The sequence below is a fragment of the Lichenostomus cassidix genome, unplaced genomic scaffold, assembly GCF_008360975.1.
Source record: "Lichenostomus cassidix isolate B80296 unplaced genomic scaffold, HeHo_3.0 HiC_scaffold_730, whole genome shotgun sequence".
NCBI lineage: Eukaryota > Metazoa > Chordata > Aves > Passeriformes > Meliphagidae > Lichenostomus > Lichenostomus cassidix.
Window position 1 is genome coordinate 17,300 of NW_028147888.1, and position 27,876 is coordinate 45,175.

Here is a 27,876-nt window from a genome sequence, read left to right on the forward strand (position 1 = left end):
ATGGGCTTCAAGCTCAACTCCCACCTTGTCAGCCACCAGCACATCCACACCGGGGAGAGACCCTCTGAGTGTGGGGAATGTGGAAAGAGCTTCAGCAAAAGCTACAGCCTGATTCGCCACCAGAGGATCCACACTGGCGAGAGGCCTTTTGAGTGTGAGCACTGTAGGAAGAGCTTCGGCAGGAGGTCTGAGCTGATCGTCCATGAGAGAATCCACACTGGGGAACGGCCTTATGAGTGTGGGGAATGTGGGAAGAGCTTCAACTGGAGCTCTCACATGATCAAGCACCAGATGGTCCACACTGGGGAGAGGCCCTATGAGTGTTCCAAATGTGGGAAGAGGTTTCAGACCAGCTCCAACCTCCTTCTGCACGGGCGGATTCACACAGGGGAGAGACCCTTCTGCTGCCCTGAGTGCAGGAAGGGCTTCAGGCACAACTCCACCCTCATCACCCACCGGCGCATCCACACTGGGGAGAGACCCTATGAGTGTCCTGAGTGTGGGAAGAACTTCTCCAGGAGTTCTCACTTGACCAAACACCAACAGAGCCACTGGTAAGGGAAGCCCTGCAAGTGCCCTGACTGCAGAAAGAGCTTCATGTGCTGCTCCAACTTCATTCCCCATTGGAGCACCTACGTTGGGAAGAGCCCTGATGACCCTCACTTGCAGGGACCCACACTGGGAAGACACCTGGCTGGTGGCTTCCACATCCTCCTGATTCCCTGTAGCCACCTGGACAAACACAGGCTGGAACATCCATCGGGACTCACATTGATATCGGAAATTCTTTGGGAAGGGCTGATTTATTAACTTTATATCCCCTAAAAAATGTCACCTGCTGTGTCCAGTTGTTTCTTCTGGTGGCATCAAGCAACACTGGATGATCTTAGAGATCTTTTCCAACCTGAATAATTTCCTTCTTCATCCTGTAAAAACAACCCAAAATTGGGGTAAAATTAAATAAATGAAACAAAGTAATCTAAAGCTGCACCATTTTACTGGGATTTGTGGGTGACTTTGAGATTCAGGGGAAAATTAATGAGGATTTGGGTGTTCTGGGGCTGCCCAGGCTGGGGTACATGGCCATGATCTCATAGTTGTGCCAGCAAAACGTGTCCACCTGAGCCCATCTGTTCTCCATTAATTCCGGTTTTTTGTCCCAGTGCCTGGCCTGGGTCTCCCCATTTGGGGTGTGCTCCCCAAGGTGCTCAAATTGCTGCTGAAGTGCCCAAGCTGCCCCCAGCTGTGGTTGTTCCTGTCCACCAACCTCTCCTGGTCAGTGTCATGGGGGCTGGGAGGGGGTTTAGGGGCTCCTGAGGGGATTGGGAGGGGCTTTTGTGGCTCTTGGGGGCATTTGTGGTGCTTGGAAGGGTCTTGGTGGAGTCTGTGAGGGAGTTTTGGGGTCCTGGCCTGGCTCTGTGGCTTGGAGAGAATTTGGGTGGGTCTTGGGGAAGATAGGAAAGGGGTTATGGTGGCTCTTGGGACCATTTATATTGCAGGGAGTGGTTTGGGAGGATCCTAGAAGGAGCTGTGGGGTGGTTTAAGAGGCCTGTGAGTGACTATGGAGCTGGGAGGGGCTTTGAGGCCATTGTGATCCCCCAGACCCCCAAAGCTGCCCCCAGACGCTGCTCCCCAAGATGCTGCCAGGGTTCAGGGGCTCCATGCTGGGGTTCATCCTCCTGGTGCTGTGGGAGAAGGTGAGGGGTGTCCCCAGGGATCATGTGTGTCCCCCAGAGCGTGGGTGACCCCTCCCCATCCCAGTGTCACCCCCTTTTCCCTCCCCACGGGGCTCCTGACCCAGCTCCTGCTCCCCCCAGGAGGGAATTTGGGGAGGGGGCAGAGGGGGTGCACAGCCCCCACCGGGGGATGACCCTGAGCCAGTGCCCTTTGTTTAGCACCAACCTGGGCTTGGGGCTGCAGGAGGAAGAGGCCGATGGGAAGCAGATCCTGCAGGTGGGACAGTGCTTGGGGTCACATCAGCAGTGTTGGACTTCTCTGGGGGAACTGTGAGGGTGGGTGGGGTGGAGTGACCTCACAGTGACCTCACCCAGTCCCCTGTTGCATCACACAGCCACTCTGTGATGTCACAGGCAACTCTATGATGTCACACCTCCCTGTAATTTCATACACCTGCGCTGTGATGTCACAGCTCACTCTGTGATGTCACTGCCTCCTCTATGATGTCACAGAGTAAGTCTGTGATTTAACAGCTGTCCTGTGATGTCACACAGTCCCCCCTATGATGTCACAACCCACTATGTGTGTCACTACCCATTCTGTGATGTCCCACAGCCTTTCTGTGATGTCACAGAACTGCCCTGTGATGTCACAGCCCTATATGCGATGTCACAACCCTGCTCTGTGATGTCACACCACCACCCCGTAGTGTCACAGCCCACTCTGTGATGTCCCACAGGCAGCTCTGTGATATCACAGCCCACTCTACCATGTCCCATCACTATCCTGTGACATCACAGCCCTCTCTGTGATGTCACACAGCCTCCTCTGTGTCACAGCCTGCTCTGTGATGTCACTCATTCCCTCTATGATGTCATAGCTGCTTGATGACCTCACACAATGCATTCTGTGATGTCACACAGCTCCTTTCTGACATCACAGCTGCTCTGTGGTTCTATGACAGCCACAGAGGTGTTCCCAAAAATTCAGTAAAATAAAAACCTTCTTAACACCAGTGCAGCATTAAGCAGCAGCATTCTTTATTTGGCCAGATGCACAGGGAAGAGCTCCTTCCAAAGCTGTGCAGGCTGAGCACGGGAAAGTTCCTGTTTCTATCCTGTATTTTACAGACCTATTCAGTGATTGTCCCAGAATAAACTTACATATGATAATCTTTTCCCCAAAATCATTACCATACTTCCCCCCACTCTTTGCACATCTGTTCTTCTGTCCTGGGGCTCTCTTCGGTGGTCCCTGGTGGTTGGTGACCCCAAAGTCGTACCTGACTGCCTGGTGAGCTGGTAGAAGTTGGCACACCTGGGCTGATTGCTTCCTACAGAATAAGCACTGTGTGGTTCCAGGGGCCAGGGGGTTCTGGACAGTAAGCATTGTATGAACCCAGCAGGTGCAAATGATTTTTCATCTGGCAACATTCCCCCTCTTTGAGGCTTGGGAAGCTCCTCTTCCCTTCAAGCCTTCATAAGCCTCACTCTGCCCTTTTACTCACATTCTGTCAGTTCCTCAGTTGCATTCACAGTTGTGTTCTTTACACAGCTTAAAACAAGTGTCATAATCACAATTATTACTGTGATCCCAATCATATTTTACAAAAGTAAGGCCAACCAAGCAGTCAGAGAAAATCCAAGTCCTTCAAATATTTTATTTAACCAGTTACTTTCTAATCCTCCCCTTAATTCCCTGCTGGATGCAGCAACCAATTTTATCCTCTCTGCCTGATCATCCAATTCAGCATCACATTTAGAAGGTGCACACAAGTTTGTTGTTTCAATTCAAGTATCCTCATACTCCATGTAACAGCAAAAGATCTAATGACAGTTTGTTCTGTAAGGTCATTTTAGTTGTGGCTTGCAATTGTTCATTTATTTCAGTAAACCCCAACTGAGTTGCATTCACTAAAGTTCCCATTTGCAGTCCAATGGTGTGTGTTTGGTCTGTTCCTAAAGAAAGATCTTTGAGGAGTAAAGATGGATTCTAAAATCCATCCCACTGCAGTTCCCATGCTGGGATGTTTCCAAGTTTCATCCCCTTTAACCTTTCCCCACAGCTGGGTTCCCAGGGGTGACTCCTTCCACAAGGGACATAACCTTAAAACCCCAAGTGTTCATTGTGCTCTTGATTCCCCCAAGGGCAAATGTGTGCCCCAAATTCCATCACTTCCCACCCATCCTGAGTGAGCTAATGATTTTACCATGTCCTGCTGACAGTCTGTGTCTCGCCAAGCTGAACTGTTTGTTAGGTGAGACCTAACAGGTGTCATTAAGAAAGGCAGAATAATTTCTACAGACACATCCCACCCTCAGAGCCTGGGCCACAGCCATGAGCCACTGTACCTCAGGATTCCAAACAGTTCAAGTGTCTATCCAAACGCAATTCCATTTTTCCTTGTCCTGGGATCCTTTGGCCTTGGCCTTATTAAATCAGGCTATTTTATACCCACCTGGAAGGGGTCCTCTGGGAGGCCTGGGCTCCCTTCCCAGTCCAGACACCACTGAACTGGCTGGATATATTCCCACTGTCCTGTCTGAGGGCTATTCCATACTTCTGGAATTTGACATCCCCAAGGGGTATCAGTGCAATCTGTCAGCCAATAGGTATTTCCTGAGGTGATTTCCAGGTCCAGTTTTGAGATATTACAATTCTCAACAGTGTCGTTCTGATCTGTAAGAATTCCTTTGGAAGGAATATTCTCCTTCCATCCCTTTCCATTTGCCCTGGGTGCTATTTCCTTCCCACACCTGTTCCCAGATTTTTGTCAAAGCGCTGACTAAAGCTCCCCACGGAATTGGATTTTCTGCAGAGAAAATGTGTTGGCAAACAAGCTGTTATAGGTGTTACATTCTGTAATCTGCAAAAATCTTGCACTAACTTTAAGACCACATTCCCCTCCCCAGAGGTTAACAACATAGTTTCTATTGTTATTATAAATATGCAATTAGTCATCATCTTCATCTAGATCCAATAAACAGCATCCCCTTAGAAAATCATATTTGATACCTAAAACAGTAGTGTATATATATATATATATAACCTGCAGGGTCCAGGGTATCAGTCAGTTTTCTCTCTGCTGTATTTAGTGTGTGGTTGCTGGTTTTACCTGTGTGTGATGAACCCAGGGTTTGATTCTTTCCACCCTGAGGGCAGTGTAGGTTACCAGGAGAACTTGGAAAGCTCCTTTGCACTCTTCCTTCAAGGGTTCAGAGCTCCAACTCTTTACATACACAAAATCCCCAGACTGGAATGGATCAACAGGGACATCCACAGCAACTGGTCCTGACAGGGTTATAAACCACCTTTCCTAAAGAAACCAGGTATAGATTTAAGTCTGTTTCTCCCTTTGGATGGATTTCTCCAGGAACTGATGGTGTTTGGTACAGCCAACCCTACAGCAATTCACTGTTTTTGTCCCTGGCTGAATTCTGACTCACAGAAGAGCCAGAGGAAGGGTCTGTGGCTGTTTTAAAGAGGTTTCTTGGCACATTTTACTAATTTGTTGTTTCATATTCTGATTCATCCTTTCCATTTTCCCACTCACCTGTGGTCATCAAGGGCTGTGTCAGTCCTTTTTTATACCCAGGGTTTTGCTCAGCTGTTGCACTACATCTGCTATAAAATGGAGGCTTCTCCCTGAAGACAAACCAAGTTGCCCCCAAATCTTGGTATGATTGATTAAGCATAATATTTACCACTTCCCTGGATTTATTGGTGCGACAGGGAAAGACCTCTGGCCATCCAGAAAATTTGTTCACCAATACCAAAAGACAGTGATTCCAAATTTGTCTGGGTAATTTGGAGAAATCGATTTCCAGTAACTTCCAGGTGAATTTCCCAGTTTAACTGTTCCAGGAGGTGGCCTTTTCCTGTTTATGGGATTGTTTTTAAATAAATTGAACAATTCACTGTTACCAATTTTGCAATTTCATTCTATCCCACACCAAGCAGAGAATTTCAAAGATTAGATATCCTGGACTCAGTCCCCCAGTGGGTTTTGTTGTGGGTTTTTTCCTTTATTTCCCTCATTACAAAAGCTAATTCATCCATCCCTCTTCATTCTCAGTGGCTTTTAACATATTTGGTAAACATTGATTTTTACAGGGTTCCACTCCCTTCCCACTCGGTTAGGGGGGTCTCACCCCACCTTTTAGCACCCCTTCTCCCATCTACCAGCCCCATCCCCCTGCTCCTCCCCCAGCTCACCCCAGAGCTCCTCACCTGTGGCCAGGGGACTCCCAGCGTCACCAGTGCCACCAGTAGGGCCCCAGCTGCCCCCACACGCTCTTGCCGTGCCCAGCGCCGGTTTTGCAGGTGCCCAGAGCCCCAAAGCAGCCCAAAGCGCTCTGCCCTGGGGGGTCCCCAAAGCGGCCCCGCCCCGCGCGGCACTGGCAGCACCAGTCCGGAGCTGTCCACCCTGGGTCCATCCCGTGCTCAGCAGAGCATCCTGTGCTCTGTCAGCACTCGCTGCTCCTTCGGCAAGGATTTGGGATTTCTGCCAGGCACAGACACTGAACCTCACCCCAAACTGCCCCGGGGCCATTGCTGTCCCCTCGGCGCTGGGCAGCTGCTGTCCCAGGGGAAGCAGGGACACAAAGGAAGCCAAGTGCAGCCCAGCTGCCCACGCTGATCCAGACGAGCCCCAGGGACAAGGTCCTGCAGAGCCACACGGAGCCCTCGGCTCCTGGCTGGCAACGGCTTGTGTTGTGGCTGCCCCAGCGGCCAGAGCGAGTCCTGGAGCTCCCCAGCTCCTGCAGCAGGACCCAGGTTCCACCTGCTCTGCCAGGCCCTGGCCAGGGGCCAGCAGATCCACTGGCTCCGTGCAAAGGGGGAAGACAAGAAGAATGCATTGGATGCAGCCCCCAAGGACCTCGAGCAAGTCGTTCAGGAACATCCAGACCTTGAGCTGATGTTTGCAAAGCTGCAGCTGGCAGAGTTCTGTGGCACAGGAGACCCAGCCTACAAGGAGCTGCAGGAGAAACACCCTGAGCTTTAAAGGCTGCTGCACTCTAAATCTCTGCTGGAGAAAGTTCTTCCTTTCCAGGAAGGGATCCCGAGATGAGGCTAAAGCAAAGTTTGTGGCTGGTGACAAATTTCCAATTGCAGAGAGAGCAGAGGAGGGACTGCAGGTGGAGGCTGGGAGCCTGGGAAGGAGGAAGGGGTGGGGAAGCTGTTTTGTTAGGGCTTGTTTTAATTCTCCCCATACTGTGATTTGCTTAGAAATCAATTCCATTAATTTCCCTAGCTTGTGTCTGTTGTGCCCCTGACAGTGACCAGTGAGTGACCTCTCCCTGCCCTCATCCCAGCCCACGAGCCTTTCCTCCTGAGTTCTGTGTCCTGCACCTGTGAGGAGAGTGACAGAGCGGCTTTGGTGGCACCAGGCACCCGGCCAGGGCCAGCTCAGCCCAATAATTCCTGCAATTCATTCCCTCCAGGAAAGGTTCTTGAAAAGAGCAAACAGGACTGTGGAGAAGATTCCTGGAAAACTGAAACAGCTTTCAAGAAGTGAAAAGAAAAGGTAAAGAAACAATTCAAGATGTTTTCCTCTATTTATTTCTATGCTCCCCTTTTCCATGTTGCACTACTTCTCCATCCCATTAACTGCAAATGGATCTCACCTCGAAGATCTATGACTTAGCATGTTTTAGACTCTCTGAAATACCATGAGTTACACACAGTTTGTCTTTCCCCGTTCTGCTTGGAAAGCAATGCTGGAGACACAAGTGCAGTGCTTGGGTCAGGTATGAATTCTAGAGACAGGGAATGTGCTCTGCTAGTGTTTGACCCTCAGCAGGGACAATGCCCAGAGCAGCCAAGGGGATTGCTGTGCCACTGTGCAGCAGTCAAGCCTCTGGATGTGGGCTGAACACGGCAAAGTTCCCGTGTTTGGACAGACTCAGGGGCTGCCCCCGAGGGCGGGCGGGGCTCGGCCGTGGGGCGCGCGGGGGCGAGCGGGGAACGGACAAACGGCCACTCGGACAAACGGTCACTCGGACAAACGGCCACTTGGACTAACGGAGACTCGGACTAACTGCCCCAGAGCTTCAGTTGCAGCAGCGGCAGCGGCGGCAGCGGCGGCGGCAGCGACTGAAGAGTTTTGAGGACCCTCTCCTTCCCTTTATCCTGCTCCTCCTCTCCCTCTCCCCCTGTCCCGCAGCCTCTCCCAGTGTCCCTTTCCCTGTGTCCCCTCCTTTCTCGCCCTCCCTCTCCCCCTTCCAGCCCGGGCCATGCCCCAGGCTCGCCCCCGGCCCCGGCCGGGGCTGCCCCCTCCCCGCCCCTGGGCGTCCCGCCGCGCCCTCGCCTCTGCCCGGCTCTGCCGGGCCTGGCTGTGGCGCTGCTGGGCGGGCATCAGTGGCTGGGTCTGGGGCGGCATCGCCACCCTTTGGCTTCGTCTGTCCCGAGCCTGGCCCCGGCCCCGACGCAGGGTCCAGTGCCGACCCCGACCGCGGCCCCGGCCTCGACCCTGGCCCCAGCTTCGGCCCCAGCTTCGGCCCCAGCCCCGACCCTGGCCCCAGCTTCGGCCCCGGCCCCGAACCCAGCTCCGGCCCCGTTACCGGCTCCTCCCGGGGCCCGAGGACGACACACACGGCGCGGCCGCTCCTGCCGCCCGCGCTGCGCCTTCCCCGGCCCGAGCTCCGCCGCTCGGCAGTCCGGCCGCCGGCCCCGAGCCGCCTGTGCCCCGTTCAGAGGGGGATGCCCGGCCCGGGGTGGTGCAGAGGCGGTCGGGGGCCGTGTGTGGCCCCGGGCCGAGCGGTGACGGCCGCGTGTCGCCCGCAGGGAAGGCGCAGGAGGCCCTGCAGGAGCGGTACCGGCTGGGTGCGCTGCTGGGCACAGGCGGGTTCGGCAGCGTCTACGCGGGGACGCGGCTAGCGGACGGCGCCCCGGTGAGTGGCGGGGCTGGAGGAGGAGGAGGAGGAGGAGGAGGAGGAGGAGGAGGAGGGTGGGGCTCGGCAGGGCGGGCGGCGAGCTGAGCCCGCTGCTGTCTCTTGCTCGCAGGTGGCCATCAAATGTGTTTCGAGGGATCGCATCCATCATTGGGGCGAGTTGGTGAGTGAGCGGGGCCAGCGGCAGAACCCGGGCCGTGCCGGGCGGGGATAAGCCGGGGCCCGGCAGGGTGGGATCTGCCAGGACGCCTCGAGGGAGGTAGAGCGGGCGTGGGGTGAGCGGGGGGCGCAGAGCATCCCGGGCTGGGTGAGGGGTCCCAGAGCCATGGCATGGCCTCAGCCCCACTGATGGCATCGTGGTCCTCCCGCAGCCCGATGGCACCCGTGCGCCCCTGGAGATCGTGCTGCTGCACAAGGTGTCCACTGGCTGTGCTGGTGTCATCCAGCTCCTGGAGTGGGTTGAGCTCCCCAGCGACTACCTGTTGGTGCTGGAGCGTCCGGAGCGCTGTCAGGACCTCTGGGATTTCCTGGCGGAGCGGAGGTTCCTGCCGGAGGAGGAGGCACGGGGGATGTTCCGGCAGGTGCTGGAGGCCGTGCGGCACTGCACCAGCTGCGGGGTGCTGCACAGGGACATCAAGCCCGAGAACATCCTGCTCGACCTGGCCACCATGCAACTGAAACTCATTGACTTTGGCTGTGGCACCTTCCTCCAAGACACAGCCTACACCCAATTTGCAGGTGAGCCTTCCCAGGGGATGCTCCTGGGCATCTCATGGTCCAGCCTGGGTGTAGCACCAGGGCTTCTCCTATAGCTGCCAGGCATGGGATTAACTCTTCAGCCAAGTTACTTTTGGGTGGGGGTCGAAGGGGGCAGCTTGCAGCCCTGTTGACCACCTTCACCACCCACTCTGCCCTTGGCTGGGCTGGGGCTGGGGCAGTCAGTCTGACAAAACCCCAATGAGTGTAGCAGTGAGGGGTGTCAGACCCCATGCCCCAGCCAGTTTGGTAGGCTGGTGAGAAAGGTCTTGGACTGCTGCACTCCCCTTGTTTGCCTTGGCTTGTAATTGTTTTTTGGGGGCAATGCAGAGAGGGATGAGAGTGGTTTTTCCCACCTCTGGGAATGGTTTTATTTTGCATGTCGTGGTTGGACCTCCCCAGGGCTTCTGCTGCCTCATTCCAACACCAGTGGCTTCTTTTCCAACCCCAAGTTTGTACATGAGTCACAGGTGCTGGCGAGAGGGCAGCAGGTCACCCTGTGTGCCACTGCTGCAGCCCCTGCATGCCCAGGGATGTGGGGTGAGGCTCTGGGAGCAGCAGCATCCCCTGATGAACTCCATCTGTATTCCACAGGAACCCTGTCCTACAGCCCACCAGAGTGGATCCACCTCAAATTCTACAACGGTGGGGCAGCAACGATCTGGACCCTGGGCCTCCTGCTGTACCACCTGGTCGTCGGGAAGCACCCATTCAGGAGGGGCCAGGAGATCATCTGGGGGCGGATCTTGTTCCCACGACGGCTCTCTCAAGGTGGATCCTCATCTCTGTGGCACAGGGGGAATACCAGTGCTGGGAGAGAGCAGCAGGCTCATGAGCATCCTGCTCTGGCAGCTGCTGAGGAGGTGGCACATGTCCTGCTCTCCTGCCCTCCTACAAAAGAGAGAATCCATGGGGAAGTTTAGGCACCGTTCTAGCACACCCAGCATGGCCTGGGCACGGGAACTGGGAGGGAAAAGTGGACAGGAGCCTTCTCCAACTGACTGGCAGTTTCTGGTTTCTCTCCTCAGAGTGCCAAGATGTTATTAAGAGGTGTCTGTCCATGCAATCCTTGGACAGGCCATCGCTGGAGGACCTCTTCAACGACCCTTGGATGCAGGGTGTTCGTCGGCCCTAGAAGACAGAAGAGATGCACATGCACAGTTTGGTCCAGGGGCCTGGCAGGTAACAGCTCCACACATCTTTTGGCAACCAGAAGTAAAGCAAACCAGATGTTTTTTTGACCTGCCTGTAGCTCTGAGCAGGGATCATCAGGGAACTCACAGCTCTTGTGCTGGAGCTGAGTTGGAGATCTGGTCTGGCAAGCACTGGTGGCCACCATCCACCCTGGTTTTGCTTGTCCTGGTTCATTGTTGGCTGGGGCTCTGGGCAGAACACTGACAGCCTGGTGTGGCCCCCAGGGAAGAAGCAGGAGCCCCTGGAGATGCTGCACCAGGTGGAGCTGCACCTGGAGACACCAAAGAGGACTTCAAGGATGACAACCTCTTCCTTGTCCTGGTGACATGAAAGCTGAAGATGATTGACTTAAATTCTGGCACCTTCTTCTCTTTGGTAGGGCTTGCGGGGATGGTCTGGGGTGATAATGAAATGGGAGTTGGCTCCTGGCCCTGCCAACAGTCCCCAGCACCCACTGTGCCCTGGACTGGGGCTGGGGGCAGCCACCCTGACCAAAACAAACCCCCATGGGGGGAGCAGAGGTGGGACTCCATAAGCTGTGCAGCAGCAGGTTTGTTAGGCAGGGGAGGAAGGGCTTGGGCTGCTCCACTGCCCTTGTTTGCCCTGGATTACCATTATTTTGGGGGAGCAATGAAGGGGGAAGGAAGAAAGCCCTGGTTTACCCCAGCTGTGAGTGGGTTTTTCCCTGGCATGGAGGGGTTAGTCCTTCCTTGAGCTCCTGACAGTGATAATGTTGTAACTTTTTTCTTGTTTCCACCTTTTCTTTGTAATCTCATTGATTTGCTGTTTGGTTTTTAAAGGAAGAGCTCTCACTGGTGTCTGGTCTGGATGGAGCAGTGCTGGGACCAGCTGCAGAATGGCTCAGATGTGCCCTTGGAGAAAGGTGAGGACATCCTTTGGGAGCAGCTTTTCTTCCAGCAGCAGATGCCATGAGGTGGATCCCCATCTTCTCGGCAGGGGTGGGATGAGGGCTCTGGGGAGATGGCAGCGAGCACAGGAGCATCCTGCTCTGGGCAGCTGCTGAGGAGGTGGATCTGCCATGGCTGGCTGGAGGCTGAGCACATGTCCTGCCCTCCTGCTCTCCTCCCACAGGCAGCAATGATGGGGAGGTTTGGGCACAGCTCTGAGCTCAGCCAGCATGGCCTGGGCACTGCAGGCAGTTGGGACAAGGGGGACAGGAGCCTTCAGCTGATGGGCAGTTTCTGGTTTCTCTCCTTCCAGCAGGGCTCTGCAGATGCTGAGGCTGCTCTGGGCTCTGCCAGGGCTCTGCTGGGGCTCAGCCCTGGGCACGGCTGGGCCTGCTCTGCCCTCCCTTTGCTCTGACAGCTCTGCATCAGACGAGCCTGTTCTGAGCACACCGACGGAGCTTTCTGCTTGTGCAGGTGAGTGAGACTCTCCTGCAGGCCCAGAGATTGCAGTGAGGGATACACATCCAATTGGCAAGAACCCCAACACTCCACAGTCCCAGCTGAATGCCTGTATGTCCACAGGATGTTTTGTCTGTCCCACTCTTCCTTCTTTTTGGGTTGGAATTGTGCAATTGCACTTTCTTCCTCCTCTAGAAGTGCCGTGAGTGAGCCAAACCTGGCGAGTGGGCTGTTGTTCCTAAGGCAGTGCAGTCTGGAGTTGGTGAATGAAGAATTGCCCTTTTCCACTTCCAAACCAGAGCAAAAAGCTGTAAGTGGGACTTTGCATCTTTAAGAAAGCACTGACAATTTCAAAGGGAATGCACAGCTCATTCACAGGGTGAGAAGGAAGGGCATCTTGCTAATGAGATGGGGATCAACAGAATCTGGATTCCCAGTCCTGCTTGGAGCTGGCAGGGCACAATCAATTTTCTGTTGCTTAACCACAATTTAAAATAACTTAATATTGGAAACAAACCCCAAAATCTATTAAAAAAGGCTGCTGAAGTCAGTAAGATAGATCCATGCTGTTGGCACATTGACAAAGTAAATAACTGAGCTCTCTTTTACAAAAGATCAGTTACCTCTTAATCCAAGGTTACAGAAGATTTTACACTACACATCTGTGTTTTGTTTTTATCTTTCATATTTCATCTAGGCTTTTTTTCTATTCTTTTTTTCTTAAAACAGAAAACATGTCCTAATAAAGAAATGTCCTTTGCTCCTGGTTCTCGTGTGAAGCAGCTCCCTTCCCGCTGGCTCCGGGGCTTGGGGCACTGTCAGCACCTGCTGCTTCAGCCACTGCTTCTGCTGGCATTGAGAGCAACAACCAAACTGTGGCTGATCCCGAGGGAGCAGCAGCAGGGCCTGGAGCTGATCCCTGAGTCTGGGGCAGGGCTGGACAAATGACCCCACAGCAGCAGCAGCAGCAGCAGCAAATGGAGCTGACTTTGAGCACAACCCCTGCCACTCTTGCCTCCTGTTTGCAGTGGTGTCACAGCAGCCTGAGGCACCTGGGGGCCCTCAGTGCCAGCAGGGACTTGAGATGGCAGGCCCTGGGCTCCTGGAGGTTGTGCAAGGAACGGAGCTGGGCACTCCCTGTCCATATGGAGCTTGCAGATGGAAAAGGCTGCTGTGCCCAGGCAGCTCCAAGGGCAGAGAAATGAGGCTCTCGAGCACTTGATCTGGGCCAGTTGCACAGTCCTGGGCAGCAGCCAGCGAGCAGAGGGGGAACAGAGGGCACAGCAAGAGGGACAAAAGCAGTCAAGTGCAGAGACTGGAGAGAGCCAGACCTGGCAGAAGGAACAGCTGCTTTCTTGCACTCTTGAAGAAAGCTCTTGGCTGTTTCAGAGCACCGAAAGGCCTGAAGGGCAGAGAGGAGGTGACACCAAACAATGCTCCTGTTTTCACATCCTCCCCTCTCAGTGTCCCAGAAGGCTTTGGATGAACTCTATTCTTCTCTCTGAGTCATCTTGTTCAGCATGAGCAGCTAAGCACCAGGAGCTAAAGGGCCTGAAGCCTTAGGCCTCCAGAGCTGACCAAGAGGGCTTTCAGAGCAAAGTAATGCTGCTGACATGGATGAGGCTGAATGCAGCAGATAAAATCCTGGAATTGTAGAATCTTTTGTGTTGGAAAAGACCTCTGAGCTCATCAAGCCCAGCTGTTCACCCAGCACTGTCAGCCCAGCACTAAACCACATCCCTGAAGTGCCAAGGCCTGAACAAGAGGCCTGACTGAGGCCTGAACAACAGGCCCTGAGCCAATGGTGACCTCTCGATGAACCTTCCAACCAAAGGTTATCTTTGTATCCACTCATTACCAAAATATGCATGATCATTAGCACTGTGATAGATGTATCTACTAATTAGTGAATCATGTATTGACTTTTCTGTATTTAGAAACTGGACAAGGCAATGAAATCCAACATCTGGCCTGGTTTAGGGTTGTATGGTCAAAGTCAACTCCCTTGGTTCCTCCTTGAGCCCTGGCCAGGCTTTGGGAGAATGCAAGAGGAGAATGAATCCAGATGTTCCTGCACTGGAAGTGCTGTCAGTTTGTTTGTTCAGCACTCTCCAAGCTGGGCTCTCTCCCAGCGAGGCTGGAAGCCTCACCTGTGGCTGGACACAGCTGCAGGAATTCCCAGTGTCCAGAGTGGCTCTGCAGCCCTTGGCTGTGACAGCTTCCCCAGCTGATGTGTGGGTCTGGGTGATGGTAAAGTCTGAGGGTAACTGGTGATGGATCTTTCTAAATCACTACAGGCAATCTTTGGTTGGAATGATTGGGTGCATTGCTGAGCTTCTCCTGTTGTGATTCTTTGCTGCTGTGAACTATAGGAAATTGCACTGATTCCTTCAGTTGGTGTCTGTGTCTTTGGTGCTGGCCCTGCCCACTGGCAAAACAAAGTTGGCATAGTCTGTCCAGATCACAGCAAAATGTCACTTTTTAAATATAAATGTAAGGAATCAGTTCCATCCAAGATTCCTGGTTGGGAAGACCTTCCCTATAGTTCATTGACTCTGGAGTGGGCTGAGTTTAGAGCACTGTGTGAGCAATGGGGAAGTCAGCTAAAAGAAGGTGATCCACTGGATGTATTAAAATGCATCCAAAATTACATATGGAAAAAGGAAAAGATCTTGTGGGTTTCGGAGGATGAGGATTAATTTTGTTAACAGCATATTGGAAAAAGCACCAACAGAAGGAACAATTGTTTTTTGAATGCTCCCACATGGAGCAACAGAAGTTTTTAATCTCAAGCTCAGATTTCTTTGTGCAAGTGAAATAATATAATACAGTAAATAAATATATATATAATTATATGCAAAAATATTATCAAAATATGTATGTGTATATATATATGCAAATTAAATAATAATATGAAATAATGCTGACAATTTGTTACCTTTTGCTGCTCAGGGATATAACACTAAATACCCTACAGAAAATGTTTGGCCACGACCTGAACATCAGTGGGAAAATTGGCGAGTTTGTGTATGATGAATAAATGAGGAAGGAATGAAATTGGCTATTTTTATAGGGTTCTCTGATACTGTGATATGGAGTGCTTTGTCTGTTACTGTGAGAAATAGAGTAATTAATGCTGCTGGGTTTTTCATATACCACACTATCCACAAGCTGTAGGATTTGTGGAACGGATGGAGGGTTTGTTAAAAGAGCAGATGAAAAAATGAGGAGATGGGAACCTGTCCTGATGGACAACCCCTTACAGGTCCACTCCAGAAGCTGCATGGATGGACCTTTATGCATTAGATTTAATGAGGATAAATCAGAAGCAAATGAGAGTTATCAATACCAGAACAGGAATTCAGATTCCTCCAGAACTCTTTGGTTTGATAACTGCTCACTAAAGCTTGGCCTTGCAAAGTGTTCATGTCATGGGAGGGGAATTGATGCAGATTATCAAGGAGAAATTCAAGTAATTCTGTTAAACAATAGTGAACAAGATTGGATTATTCAACCCCGTGACAGGGTAGGACCATTATTGATATTGTAGTTTTAAAGACATTTGTAAAAAATGGAGATCCACCTCAAATCACTACTGCTTGTGGAGATAAAGGGTTTGGATCCAGCAGTCCTAATAATGGAGCCAAGGTGTGGATCCAGAGGCCAAATGGCTCTCCTGAGCCAGCTGAAGGAACAGCTCTGGGGAAAGACAGCACAGTTTTAATCCTGAAACCTGGGCAGGAACAATGAGAATATGTCCCTGCAGCCAAGTGTTCTATGGGAGAACAAGTAGATGTTATAGGATGTTGTTTCACAGATCCTGCCAGACCAAATCTCCCTGTTTGCCCCAACGTTCCCTTTGGAAAATGCTCTGATCCACAGGGCTCCATGTGAAGGCTGATGTGACCCTGAGTGCCTTCCACAGGAATTCCAGCCAGGAGCCTGGAGCACCTCAAGGACTGGGACCTGGCAGCTCTCCAGCCAAAGGGGAAAGGATCCCACCAAGCCTTGTTACCCACAGACACCGCGGTGAAGCTGAACAGCAAAGGACCTTGGGGCATTATTGTGGAATGAAAAAGGAGCCAGCTCCATGGACAATGGAATTATTCTTCCTGAATGAGATTGACGAAAAAGAATGAATAACCTTGTCACTGAAGTACTGCTTATGGCTGTAAGCTGTATCTTGATAGTCAACCAGAATCTTTGTTTGCCAGAAACACCTCTAAAGTGTCACCAAGGGATTAGTCATAAGAATTCCTATGAAAATATAAAGATCAAAGTAGGCAAAATACTCAGTATAACTAATTGCTGGGTATGTTCTCAACTAATGTTGGGAGGAACAGGATTCCCTTGGAGGGCCCACGCTACAGGGTGGCAGAACTCTGTCAATGGACTCTGACTTGTAAAAGAGCCAGTGAAGGGATAATTAAAGAAAACTGTGCTGTGGAACAGAGGAATACATTTATCAGTTTTACAGGATTCACTAGGATTTGCCTTCAGGAGAAACCTACCCTGTTATAGTTAGAGGCCACAATGTGAAAGGATTTCTGTGCTTGAACATCACTCACAATGTCAATAGAGCTTGGGGTGCTGGAGCTGCTCAGGGTCAGTGTTACACCACTCTCAGCTGCAGTGCCACCCTTTTGGCTACTTTGGCAACAACCACAGGGAAGAGCTGGGGCCAAGGGAATATCTCCCACCCAAAGAGTGCCTTTGATTTCAGAAAGCCAAAGATTCTGGTTCATCCTGTGTCCCATGTTCATTGCCTTGTCCTATGGAATTTACGTTAATGAGCTAAATTGATTATTTGAAGTAGCAAATTGTAATGTTAAAATATTGAATAGCACCTCCTATGAGCTCCAACAAACACAAATTGGAGCTCTACAGAACCACATGGCCTTGGATTATCTGCTTTCTGTCCAGGGAGGAACCTGTGCTATTCTAGGACAGGAATGTTGCACTTGTATCAGTGATGGGTTTGAGTCCAACAGTCAGGAATGACCTCAATAGAAAGAGCAGTAGAAGAGTGGCAGAAAGAAGAAAATTCTCCCTGGTGGGATTGGCTTCATGGCTGCCAAATTGGAGGCTGCTGTGAAATGCATTTGTGGCAGTGACTGTAATCATTGCAGTGTGTGCACTTGGTGTGTTATGATTCCATGTTAGAGTTGTTGTGACACTTTGTGCTAAAAAATGGAGCACTGAGACTTGTCTGAAAAGAGACACAGTCTCAAGAAAAAGGGGGATTTGATAAAGGACATAGAGAATAGCAAATAATTACATATGTTTTAAAAGGAATGCAAATTGTAGCTCTGAGTAATGAACTTGAACAGCACTTCATTGAAGAACAAGAGACAATGCCTTTACGCCTAACACCTAAATCTAAGACTGTTATCAAAAGAATGATTATGAAGGTTGTAGTTTATCTGCTGGTCAAAGGACCAATTGAAGAACTAAGGCCTGAACAACAGGCCCTGAGCCAAAGGTGACCTCTTGATGAACCTTCCAACCAAAGGTTATATTTGAAACTGCTCATTACTGAACTATTATTAGCAATATGATCTATGTATCTGTTCACTGGTGAAACCTGGTTTTACCTTTCTGTATTTAGAAACTGGACAAGGCCACATCTGGCCTTGTTTGGGGGTGTAGGATCAAAGTCAACTCTCTTGGTTCCTCCTTGAGCCCTGGCCAGGCTTTGGGAGAATCCAAGAGGAGAATGAATCCAGATGTTCCTGCACTGGGAGTGCTGTCAGTTTGTTTGTTCAGCACTCTCCAAGCTGGGCTCTCTCCCAGTGAGGTTGGAAGCCTCACCTGTGGCTGGACACAGCTGCAGGAATTCCCAGTGTCCAGAGTGGCTCTGCAGCCCTTGGCTGTGACAGCTTCCCCAGCTGATGTGTGGGGCTGGGTGATGGTAAAGTCTGAGGCTAACTGGTGATGGATCTTTCTAAATCACTTCAGGCAATCTTTGGTAGTGATGACTGTGTGCAGTTCTGAGCTTTTCCTGTTGTGATAATTTGCAAATGATTTTGTACATTGTTGAACTTATAGTTTTGTAATTCTTTACAGTTTTACATTTATATAAATTACACTGTTCCTTCAGTTGCTGTCTGTGTCTTCGGTGCTCACCCTGACCACTGGCAAAACAGGATCCCCTCCTGCCCAAGTGTTCCCTGGGAAGACAAAAACCATCACTCCAAATGTTCCCCCTTCCTCCTTGTTCCCCCACTTTACACATTGAGCGTGATGTCCTATGGTCTGGGATATCCCTGGGGTCAGTTGGGTCACCTGTCCCCCTGTGTCCCCTCCCAACCTCCCCCACACCCCCAGCCCCTCCCCAGCATGGCTGGACAAGGAGCAGGAAAGGCCTTGGCTCTGTGCAAGCTCAGCGAGAACAAAACCATCTCTGTGTGATCAACCCTGTGCTCAGCACAGCCCCAAAGCACAGACCCAGGAAAGCCCTGGGAAGGAAATTCCCTCTGCCCCACCCAAAGCAGCACCCCATAGCCATCCAGCATCACCATGGCTCCACAGGCTCCTTTCTGACTGTGACAATCCCCATCCCAGCAGGGCAAAGGTTGTTGCCATGGACCCAACCTCAGCAAAGTGTCTCCTGCAGGTTGTGCTGGCATTGGACAGTAGGAAGGGGGCTCTGTGCTGGTTGCCATGGCAACCTCTGTTCCAATGATGCCCTATGGTGGTTGCCATGGCACCCGAGCCCAGCAGTGTCTCAGGGCAAGTGTCCCTGGCATCAGTCCCTCCAAGGGGTTTCCATGGCAATGCCATGACAGGTGTCCCAGCGATGGTTGCTATGGAAACAGTCCCCAGCACTGACCCTTTCTGTCAGGCTGACCTGGCCTTTGGCCCTGGCACTGGGCTTTGCTGCTGGTTCCGCGGCGCCTGCCCAGCTAGCGCGGCACAGGGCAGGTGGCCATGGCACAAACCCCAGCCATGGATCCCCTGTGGCTCTGGGCAGTGACACCAGCCCTGAGCAATGGGCTGCTGCCGTGGGCTCAGTGAAGTGGCCATGGCAACAGCCCCTTTCAGTGGCCCAGTGCAGGTTGGCATGAGAATCCACCCTCACAGCTGGCCCAGGGCAGGGCTGCAGTGCCCTTCCCAGCAGCCTGTCTGCACACAAGCACTTCCAGGGCTCTCTGCATTTCCCTTCCCCTCACTCTTGGCTCACTCACACACCTCTCAACAAGCCCCTGGGTGCTTTGAGCTGCAAGGAGTTCAAAGCTTGTCTGCCCTTCAGCACTTGGTCTAATTCTGCCTTCACTGAACCCTGGATTAGGGTTTATTGTAGAACTTCTTGTGTGTCTAAAACATTCCTTGCAGGGTTCTGCCTTGGGGAAGAGGAACCTCTTTAGTGGCAGCTTGGGCTTGGCAAACAATTGAGGAGAGTGTCTCTTTTCAGTGGGGAAACTTAGGATCTTGAGATTGCTTCAAACAAGCAAACAAAAAAGAAAAAAGAAAAAAAAAGAAAAAGAAAAGAGAAGTCCCCTTAGCCTGAGTGCAGCCAGTTCTCCAAGGAGAGCAGGTCCCAGGTAAGAGAGGAGAGACAGGATGTGTTTAGGGAATGTTGAGCAAGGTTGTCCACACTGTGCTAGACCTCAAGGCTCAGCTCCTCTGACCAGGCCAGACCTCCTTAGGGGAGACCCTGGATCAATGTCAGTCACTGAATGCTGCAATCACCACTTCTCTAAAGGAAAAATACACCCTTTAAACTAGGAATGCATATTTATTAGAAGCTCTTTGAAATATTTCTCCATAACTAAAAAAAAAATCTTCCTAATGAACAGCATTAGACCAGAGGGAAATCAAGGCAGAGCCATGGTTTGTTAGGAGCCTGGATCAGCCCAAGGCTTTGTGTGCCAAGGCAGAGCCAGGCAGGACGCAGAGCTGTCAGGGAAGGAAGGGGCCAGCGAGGTGGGGCAGCCAGGGGATGACGACAGCCTGCAGGGACAGAGGCACAGGGCATGGACAGCATGGGACAGCCTGGGCTGGAGAGGGCAGAGGGATGTGCAGGAGCTGCAAGGCCCTGACAGAGCCAACTTGTGCAGCACTTTGGCAATGGCTGCTGTCCCTGACCCTGAGGCCAGCAGGACACAAGTGACCCTTGCAGCCCTGGGGCCTCATGGCCTCCTTGTCCCTGCCCAGCAGCCTGGCAGGGGCCACCCCATGGTCCTGCCCTTGGCATTGCACATCCCCACATCCCAGTGCCCCGGGAAGAGCCCTGAGCAATGAGGGAGGGACAGGATCTGCCTTTCCAGGGGCTTGGGGTCAGGGCTCGGCCCTTTGGATTCCTGAAACACATCCAGGTTTGCTCAGCATCAGAGACACCTTTGCTTTGCTTGTCCCCTCTGCCATCACTGCCTGCAGTGTCCTTCTTTAACTGCAACCTGGGGACACTTTCTCAGTTGTGTCTGTTAGTGGAACTCATTAACACCACAAGATACTTCAGTGTTTCAATCTCACTTGGAGTTCTTGAGAAGTTTTTTGCACACACCCTGAGGGACTGAGTCTTGTGCAAACAGCACCAAAGCCCCACGAGGGTCATTCAAGTCGCTGTGCTGTTGCTGTGCTGCTGAGCTGGGCTGGGCTCCTGGCACAGAGGAGCTCCTGGCAAGCGGCAGTGCTGCAGAGAGACAGCTCTGCCCAGGAGCAGCTCCTGTGCACAGCCCAGCAGGGCTGGGGCACTGCCAGGCCATCTCAGGGACACCAGCAGGGCACACCCAGAGCTCACAGGTGCTCAGCATTGGCAGGGGCTGTGCCATGGCCCAGAGGGGGCTGTGTCATAGCCATGGGCACCTCTGGGGCTGTGTCAGAGAGCCACAGAGCAGCTGGGATGTCAGAAAGGGGCTGTGTGACATCAGAGAATGGGTTGTGTGAGGTCATGGAGCAGCTATGGCATCATAGAGGGGACTGTGTGATATCACAGAGCAGGCTGTGATATCACAGTGTGGCTGCATGACATAGAGTGAGCTGTGATGTCACAGAGGGCTGTGAAATCACAGAGTAGGTTGAGACATCACAGAGCTGACTGTGACATCATAGACTGGGCTGTGAAATCACAGGTTGGTTGTGTGACATCATAGAGCAGGCTGTGACACAGAGTGGGCTGTGACATCACAAAGGGGGCTGTGCGGTTGCAAAGAAGACTCTGCCATCATGGAGGGTGGCTCTGTTGGACATCACAGATCAGGATGTGACATCACAGTGTGGCTTTGTAACATCACAGAGTTGTCTGTGACATCTAAGAGCAGGCTGTGTGATGTCACAGAGAAGGCTGTGACATCACAGACAGGATTGTGACATCACAGGGTTGCTGGGTGACATCTCAGAGGGGTTGTGACATAACAGAGAAGGCTGTGACATCACAGGGTGGCTGTGTTACATCACTGGGTAGCTATATGACATCACTGGGGCACTCACTCTGCCCCAGCCCCCCTCACAGATCCCCCAGACAAGTCGAACACTGCTCGTGCACAGCAGGGTCCCCTGTCTCCCCAGGTCCCCCTGCCCCCCAGTGCCACAGCCTCCCCCAGAGGATGTTCCACGAGATCGACCCCCAGAGCCTGACATGGGGACAGGGGGACAGGGCCCTGGGGGGTGGGACAGGGGGACAGGGACCTCCCAGCAGTGTCCCTGTGTCCCCCAGGACAAGAGCCTGGCCCAGGGCTCCTTCACCCTCTTATGAACGAGGGCTTGAGAGAACTTAAACAATCCCCAGCAAGGGATCCGCAAAAACCAGATTTAATATTAAGCAACAGCACAACAAAGTTCCTTGGCAAGAGTCACTCTGCTCCTGACTGCACAGTTCAGGCACAGCAGGGGAAAAAAGCAACAATGAAACCAAGGAAATCCAGGCAATCGAGCCAGAAATTAATTGAGAACTGTCCTTGTCTGCGTGTGCCTCTGTGTGTGTGTGTGTGTGTGTGTCTGTGTGTGTTTAGGTGTGTTTAGGTGCATCTGACAAAAAGACAGTGAGGGAAAGATAAAAGGAGTATGGCCTAAAAGATTAACAGCTCTCAGACTTGAGAGAACTTAACTTATACCTTAACCTTAACTCATATCTTAAAAATAATAACTTAGCAAAAGAAGAGCACTTTATGGTATTTAACCAAACTTATAACCGATGACCTAACAATTTAAGAGAGGAATAGCACTTCACTTAGCTTATAGCTTATACTAAACTTGGAATTACAGTAATGCATTTCACAAAGCACTGTCACAGCTAACTATAACATGTTCAAGTTACCCAGATTTTGAGAAGAGGAAGTCAGGAGAAGAGAGAGAGAGAGGGAGGGAGAGATCCACAGTCCCAGCCTTGGATCCAGCTCCATCTCAGCTGCTGTGAGCTGCGGAGCTGTGAGACGTGTCAGTGTCACACCTGTGTCACAGCCTTTACCTGCTCTGCTCTCTTTCACAGGTGGGGTTTTCAGGGTGCCAGAGGCTTGGCAGCCACTTTGGGGCTGGGCTAGAGGCTGCAGTGGCTGGGGTGGGGCAGTGACCAAATACCCCCCAAACCCAAGCAAATCACAGTATGAGGAGGAGAACTAAAACAAACCCTAATAAAACCACCTTGCACACCCCTCCCTCCTTCCCAGGCTCCCAACCTCCACCTGCAGTTCCTCCTCTGCTCTCTCTGCAATTGGAAATTTGCCACCAGCCACAAACTTTGCTTTTGCCTTATCCTGGGATCTCTTTCTAGAGAGGAAGAACTTTCTCCAGCAGAGATTTAGAGTGCAGCAGCCTTTGAGGCTCAGGGTGTTTCTCCTGCAGCTCCTTGTAGGTCTCCTCTTCCCGTGCTGGGTCTCCTGTGCCACAGAACTCTGCCAGCTGCAGCTTTGCAAACATCAGCTCAAGGTCTGGATGTTCCTGAACAATTTGCTCGAGGTCCTTGGGGGCTGCATCCAATGCATTCTTCTTGTCTTCCCCCTTTGCATGGAGCCAGTGGATCTGCTGGCCCCTGGCCAGGGCCTGGCAGAGCAGGTGGAACCTGGGTCCTGCTGCAGGAGCTGGGGGAGCTCCAGGACTCGCTCTGGCCGCTGGGGCAGCCACAACACAAGCCGTTCCCAGCCAGGAGCCGAGGGCTCCGTGTGGCTCTGCAGGACCTTGTCCCTGGGGCTCGTCTGGATCAGCGTGGGCAGCTGGGCTGTACTTGGCTTCCTTTGTGTCCCTGCTTCCCCTGGGACAGCAGCTGCCCAGCGCCGAGGGGACAGCAATGGCACCGGGGCAGTTTGGGGTGAGGTTCAGTGTCTGTGCCTGGCATGAATCCCAAATCCTTCCCGAAGGAGCAGAGAGTGCTGACAGAGCACAGGGTGCTCTGCTGAGCAGGGGATGGCCCCAGGGTGGACAGCTCCGGACTGGTGCTGCCAGTGCCGCGCGGGGCGGGGCCGCTTTGGGGACCCCCCAGGGCAGAGCGCTTTGGGCTGCTTTGGGGCTCTGGGCACCTGCAAAACCGGCGCTGGGCACGGCAAGAGCGTGTGGGGGCAGCTGGGGCCCTACTGGTGGCACTGGTGGCGCTGGGAGTCCTCCCGGCTGTGGGCACGGAGCTCTGGGGTGAGTGGGAAGGGAGGGAGAGAGGTGGTGGGAAAAACGAAAAGAGCGGGGTAAATGTGGGTAGAACCCCTCAAACCACCCCACTGTCCCGCTTCCATCCCCGCTCCTCCCACGGGCTGTGGGGGCTTCGGAGAATGGGGGAGGAGCAGGAGGGGGGAGGGAAGAGAGGGAAGAGAGGGAGGGAGGAGGAGCGGGAGAAGGGATTGGGGGAAGGAGGAGAAGGAGGTGGGATTAGGGCGGAGAAGGAGGAGGAGAGACAGAGGGGGAGGAGCGGGAGGAAGTGGAGGGAAAAAGGACAAAGGAGGATCGGGCCGGAGCCACGCGGTCTGGGATTCCCTGAATTCACAGCCCCCCTGGACCATCGCCGCCCCCATCCCGCAGGTGAGCGGGGAGGGGGAGCTCGCCCCAAATATCTGTAGGGGATCCCTGGGTTTGGGGTTTTTTGTGGGGATGTTTGGAGTTTTCGGGACTCCAAAGCCGAGCCGCAAATGCCCCTGGGGGGGACATGGGGGGTTCCCCGGGAGGTGTTTTTGGGGGTCCCGGTGGCGGTGCCGGCAGAGCCCCGATGGGGGGCGGGGGGATGCGGGTCTCCCCGCGGTGGGGGTTGGGCTCTGCCCGGGCCCTCCAAGCTCTGCCCGGGGCCACGTGGTGACCGTGCCGGGCCGGGGCGGGATTGGGGACACACCGGTTTTGGGGACCTGCGGGAGCTGCGGCTTCTCTTCAGAACCCCAGGGAGAGGAGACCCCCAGAAGCCCGGAGAGGGGAGTCTGCGAGGGGAAATGCCTGGGATTGCTGGGACACCCGGCAGGGGAATCTGGGGGCTGGAGGGGCGGGATGGCCGGGAAAGGGGTTCAGAACTCCTGGGTCCTGCAAGTGGCTGCTCCCAGGATGAGCCCAGTTGCCCCCCTGGCCCCCAGTGGTTCCAGTTTCCTCCTCACTCCAAGTATGAGCCCAGTAACCCCCAGTCATTCCCTATTATGATGCAGTTTGCCCCTAGCATGGTCCTAGGGGCCATGTTGGGGCCATACTAGTTGCTCCCAGTTCCTCCCTCTTTTGCCCAGTGTGTCCCCAGTTCTCCCAGTTGCTGCTAGCATAGTCACAGTCACTCCCAGTACTATCCCAGGATGAGTCCAGTATGATGCCAGTCTCTCCCAGCAGGACCCCAGTCACTCCCACTTGCCCCCAGTTACCCCCTGTATGGTCACAGTTCCCCCGCAGCACATTCCCAGTTAGTCCCAGTATGGTTCCAGCCACCACCTGCATGGTCTCAGGCACTCCCAGTACATCCCAGTTGCCCTGAACATTCTCATAGTCATTCCCAGGCACTCCCAGTTACCTCAGCATGGTTCAGTTGCCCCCAGGGTTATCCCAGTCACTGCCAGTACATCCCAGTTGTCAGCAGCATGCACCTTGCCATTCCCAGTTGCTCCCAGTGTATCCCCAGTTGGCTCCCAGCCTGGGCCCAGTAGCTCTCAGTAAACCCCAGTCAGGGTGTATTGACACCCACTATAATCCCAGTATGATCCCAGTCCCTCCCAGTATGATGGCAGTGGCCCCCAGTGGGATCCCAGTTGCTCCCTGTCAATGCCATCATGACCTCAGTAGCCTCCAGTGTGATCTCTGTGTCTCCCTCTCTCTCCCAGTATATCCCAGTTGCCCCCAGCATGCTTGCAGCCATTCCCACTTCCTCGCAGTTACTTGCAGCATGATTCCAGTTGCCCACAGCCACTCCCAGTCAATCCCAGTAAGATTCCAGTCATCCTGAGTGTGATCCCAGTGTCCCCCAGCATGGGGCCAGCTGCTTCCACTCTGATTCCAGTATGATCCCAGTTGCCCTCAGCATAGTTCCAAGTGTTCTCAGTTTCTGCCAGTATGATCCCACTTGCCCCCAAGTGGCCCCTAGTATTGTCCAAGTCCCTCTCATCTGGTTCCCAGTAATGCCCAGTGTGGTTCCAGACATTCTCTCTTGCTCCCAGTTGCCCCCAGCATGGTCCCAACTGTTCCCAGTATGATTCCAGCCAGCCCAGTTTGGTTACAGACACTCCCAGTATATCACAGTGTCCCTCAGCATGCTCATAGTCACTCCCAGGCACTCCCAGCTGCCCCAGTAAGGTTCTAGTTCCCTCAGAATAATCTCATTCTTTCCCAGGTACTCCCAGTGACCTCCAGCATGGTTCAGGTTTCAGTCAGTTGCCCAAAGTGTGGTCCCAGTTGCTCCCAGTATGATCCCAGTGTCCCCAGCTGTGGTCTCATTCCCCCTCAGCCTAGTTCCAGTACCCTCCAGTTGATCCCAGTCGCTCTCATTGTGTCCCCAATTTCCTCCCAACATGGGCCCAGTAATCCCCAGTCAGGTTATGCAAATGCCCCTCGGGGGCACACTGGGGAGTCCCCAGGAGGTGTTTTTGGGGCGTCCCAGTGGTGGTGCTGGCAGAGCCCCAGTGGGGGGCAGGGGGATGTGGGTCTCCACCGTGGTGGGGTTGGGCTCTGCCTGGGGCCATGTGGGGACCACACAGGACCTAGTGGGGGATGGGGGACACTGGCTTTGGGGACCCCTGGGAGAGCCATGGGAGGGGAGAATGGAGAGGGGCAATGGCAGAGCTGGGGGACCCCTGGCAGCCTGGTGAGAGAAACAGGGGAGAGGGGATCCTTGGGACCCCCAAAACCCTTGACTTCCCTAAATGGGACCCCAGAGAGTGGAGAATCCCAGAACCCCAAAGTGGGGAACTTGGGGATGGGGAACTCGTGGGATTCCCAGGACCTCCAGCAGTCGGGGGAGGGTGAGGACACTGGAGAGGGGGGACTCCCAGTCCATACAGAACCGCAGCAGCCCAGAGAGAGGGAATCCCAGAACGCCAATGTGGAGAGACCAGAGAGGGGGAACTCCTGGGAGAGGCTTTTTTGGGGCTGAATCTTGGTGTTCTGGAGATTTTTATGGATACCAGATGTCCAGTGACTTCTAAAGATGGAATTGGACAGGGCGACGTTCAAACCCAACGTAGTCATCCCTTGTCCTCTAAACCAGGATTTCCCATTCCCAAACCTTGGCCATATGGAGGAGGGGGCTGTGAGGAAGAGGAAGATGCCCAGGGACAGCCAGGCAGGTGAGGAGGAAGTCACTGCCCCTTTCCTGCTCTCTTCTCCTCCATCTCCCAGCCCAGCATCGCCCCTGACTGCAGGGCAACCCTGCTGCTGACTCTGTCCTGGTAGGGATGGATTGGGGGATCTCCTTGCCCTTCCCTCTGGCATGGAGGCAAATCCCAAATCCTCTCCCTGTCCTTCCTTCCCTAGACAATGAGCTGAGGAGAGAGACCAGGGAGGACAAGTCCTTATGGCAGAACCTCATGCAAGAGGCCATTTTGAGCAGCTCCATGACCCAGGAATCCAACCACGAGGAAAAGCTCCAGAGATGCTGCACAAGGAGGGGCTGCAAACCCAGCCCAGGGTGCTCTGAAGAGCAAAGACCCACCCTGTGCCAGGAAGTTGGCAAGAGCTTCAGCCGGAGTTCTGAGCTTGAGATTCCTGAGAAGCTTCGTGAGACTGAGAAGCCCTACGAGTGTGGGGAATGTGGGAAGAACTTCAGAAAGATCTCCCACCTTATGGACCACCATCGGATCCACACAGGGGAGAAGCCCTATGAGTGTGTGGAATGTGGGAAGAGCTTCAGCCGGAGCTCCACCCTGATCCGTCACAAGAGGATCCACACCGGGGAGAAGCTCTATGAGTGTGGGGAATGTGGGAAGAGGTTTCAGACCAGCTCCCATCTCCTCAGTCATCAGCGGATTCACACAGAGGAGAGGCCCTTCCGCTGCCCTGACTGCAGGAAGGGCTTCAAGCACACCTCCACCCTCATCAGGCACCGGCGCATCCACACCGGGGAGAAGCCCTACAAGTGTGGTGAATGTGGGAAGAGCTTCACCTTCAGCACCAGCCTGATCTGCCACCAGAGGATCCACACCGGGGAGAGGCCCTACAAATGTCCCCAGTGTGGGAAGAGGTTTCAGACCAGCTCCAATCTCCTCCTGCACCAACGGATTCACACAGAGGAGAGGCCCTTCTGCTGCCCTGAATGCAAGAAGAGCTTCAAACAGAACTCCCACCTCGTCACCCACCAGATGATCCACACAGGGGAGAAGCCCTATGAGTGCTCCGAGTGTGGGAAGAGGTTTCATACCAGCTCAGATCTCCTCAAGCATCAGCGGATTCACACACAGGAGAGGCCATTCCACTGCCCTGACTGCAGGAAAGGCTTCAAGCAAAACTCCCACCTCATCACCCACCGGCGCATCCACACAGGGGAGAGACCCTATGAGTGTCCCGAGTGTGGAAAAGGCTTCACCCAGAGCTCTCACTTGGCCAAACACCAACGGAGCCACCAGTAAGGGAAGCTCTGCACAAGCCCCGACTGCAGGAAGAGCTTTGTCTTCTGC

The 27,876-nt window shown here is 53.3% G+C and overlaps 1 protein-coding gene and 1 long non-coding RNA gene across 2 annotated transcripts; both read left to right on the top strand.

Moving 5' to 3' along the window:
- LOC146420596 (uncharacterized) lies at window positions 1-27,828 on the top strand. The gene is made up of 3 exons (XM_085048104.1): window positions 1-520; window positions 21,045-21,052; window positions 27,043-27,828. Exons 1-3 carry the CDS (start codon window positions 1-3, stop codon window positions 27,826-27,828), a joined length of 1,314 nt encoding a protein of 437 aa, XP_084904230.1.
- On the top strand, window positions 10,824-11,896 carry LOC146420597 (uncharacterized). The gene is made up of 3 exons (XR_014849100.1): window positions 10,824-10,895; window positions 11,321-11,403; window positions 11,742-11,896. It is a non-coding gene; the product is annotated as an uncharacterized LOC146420597 (long non-coding RNA).
- Window positions 27,829-27,876: the final 48 nt, after the last annotated feature.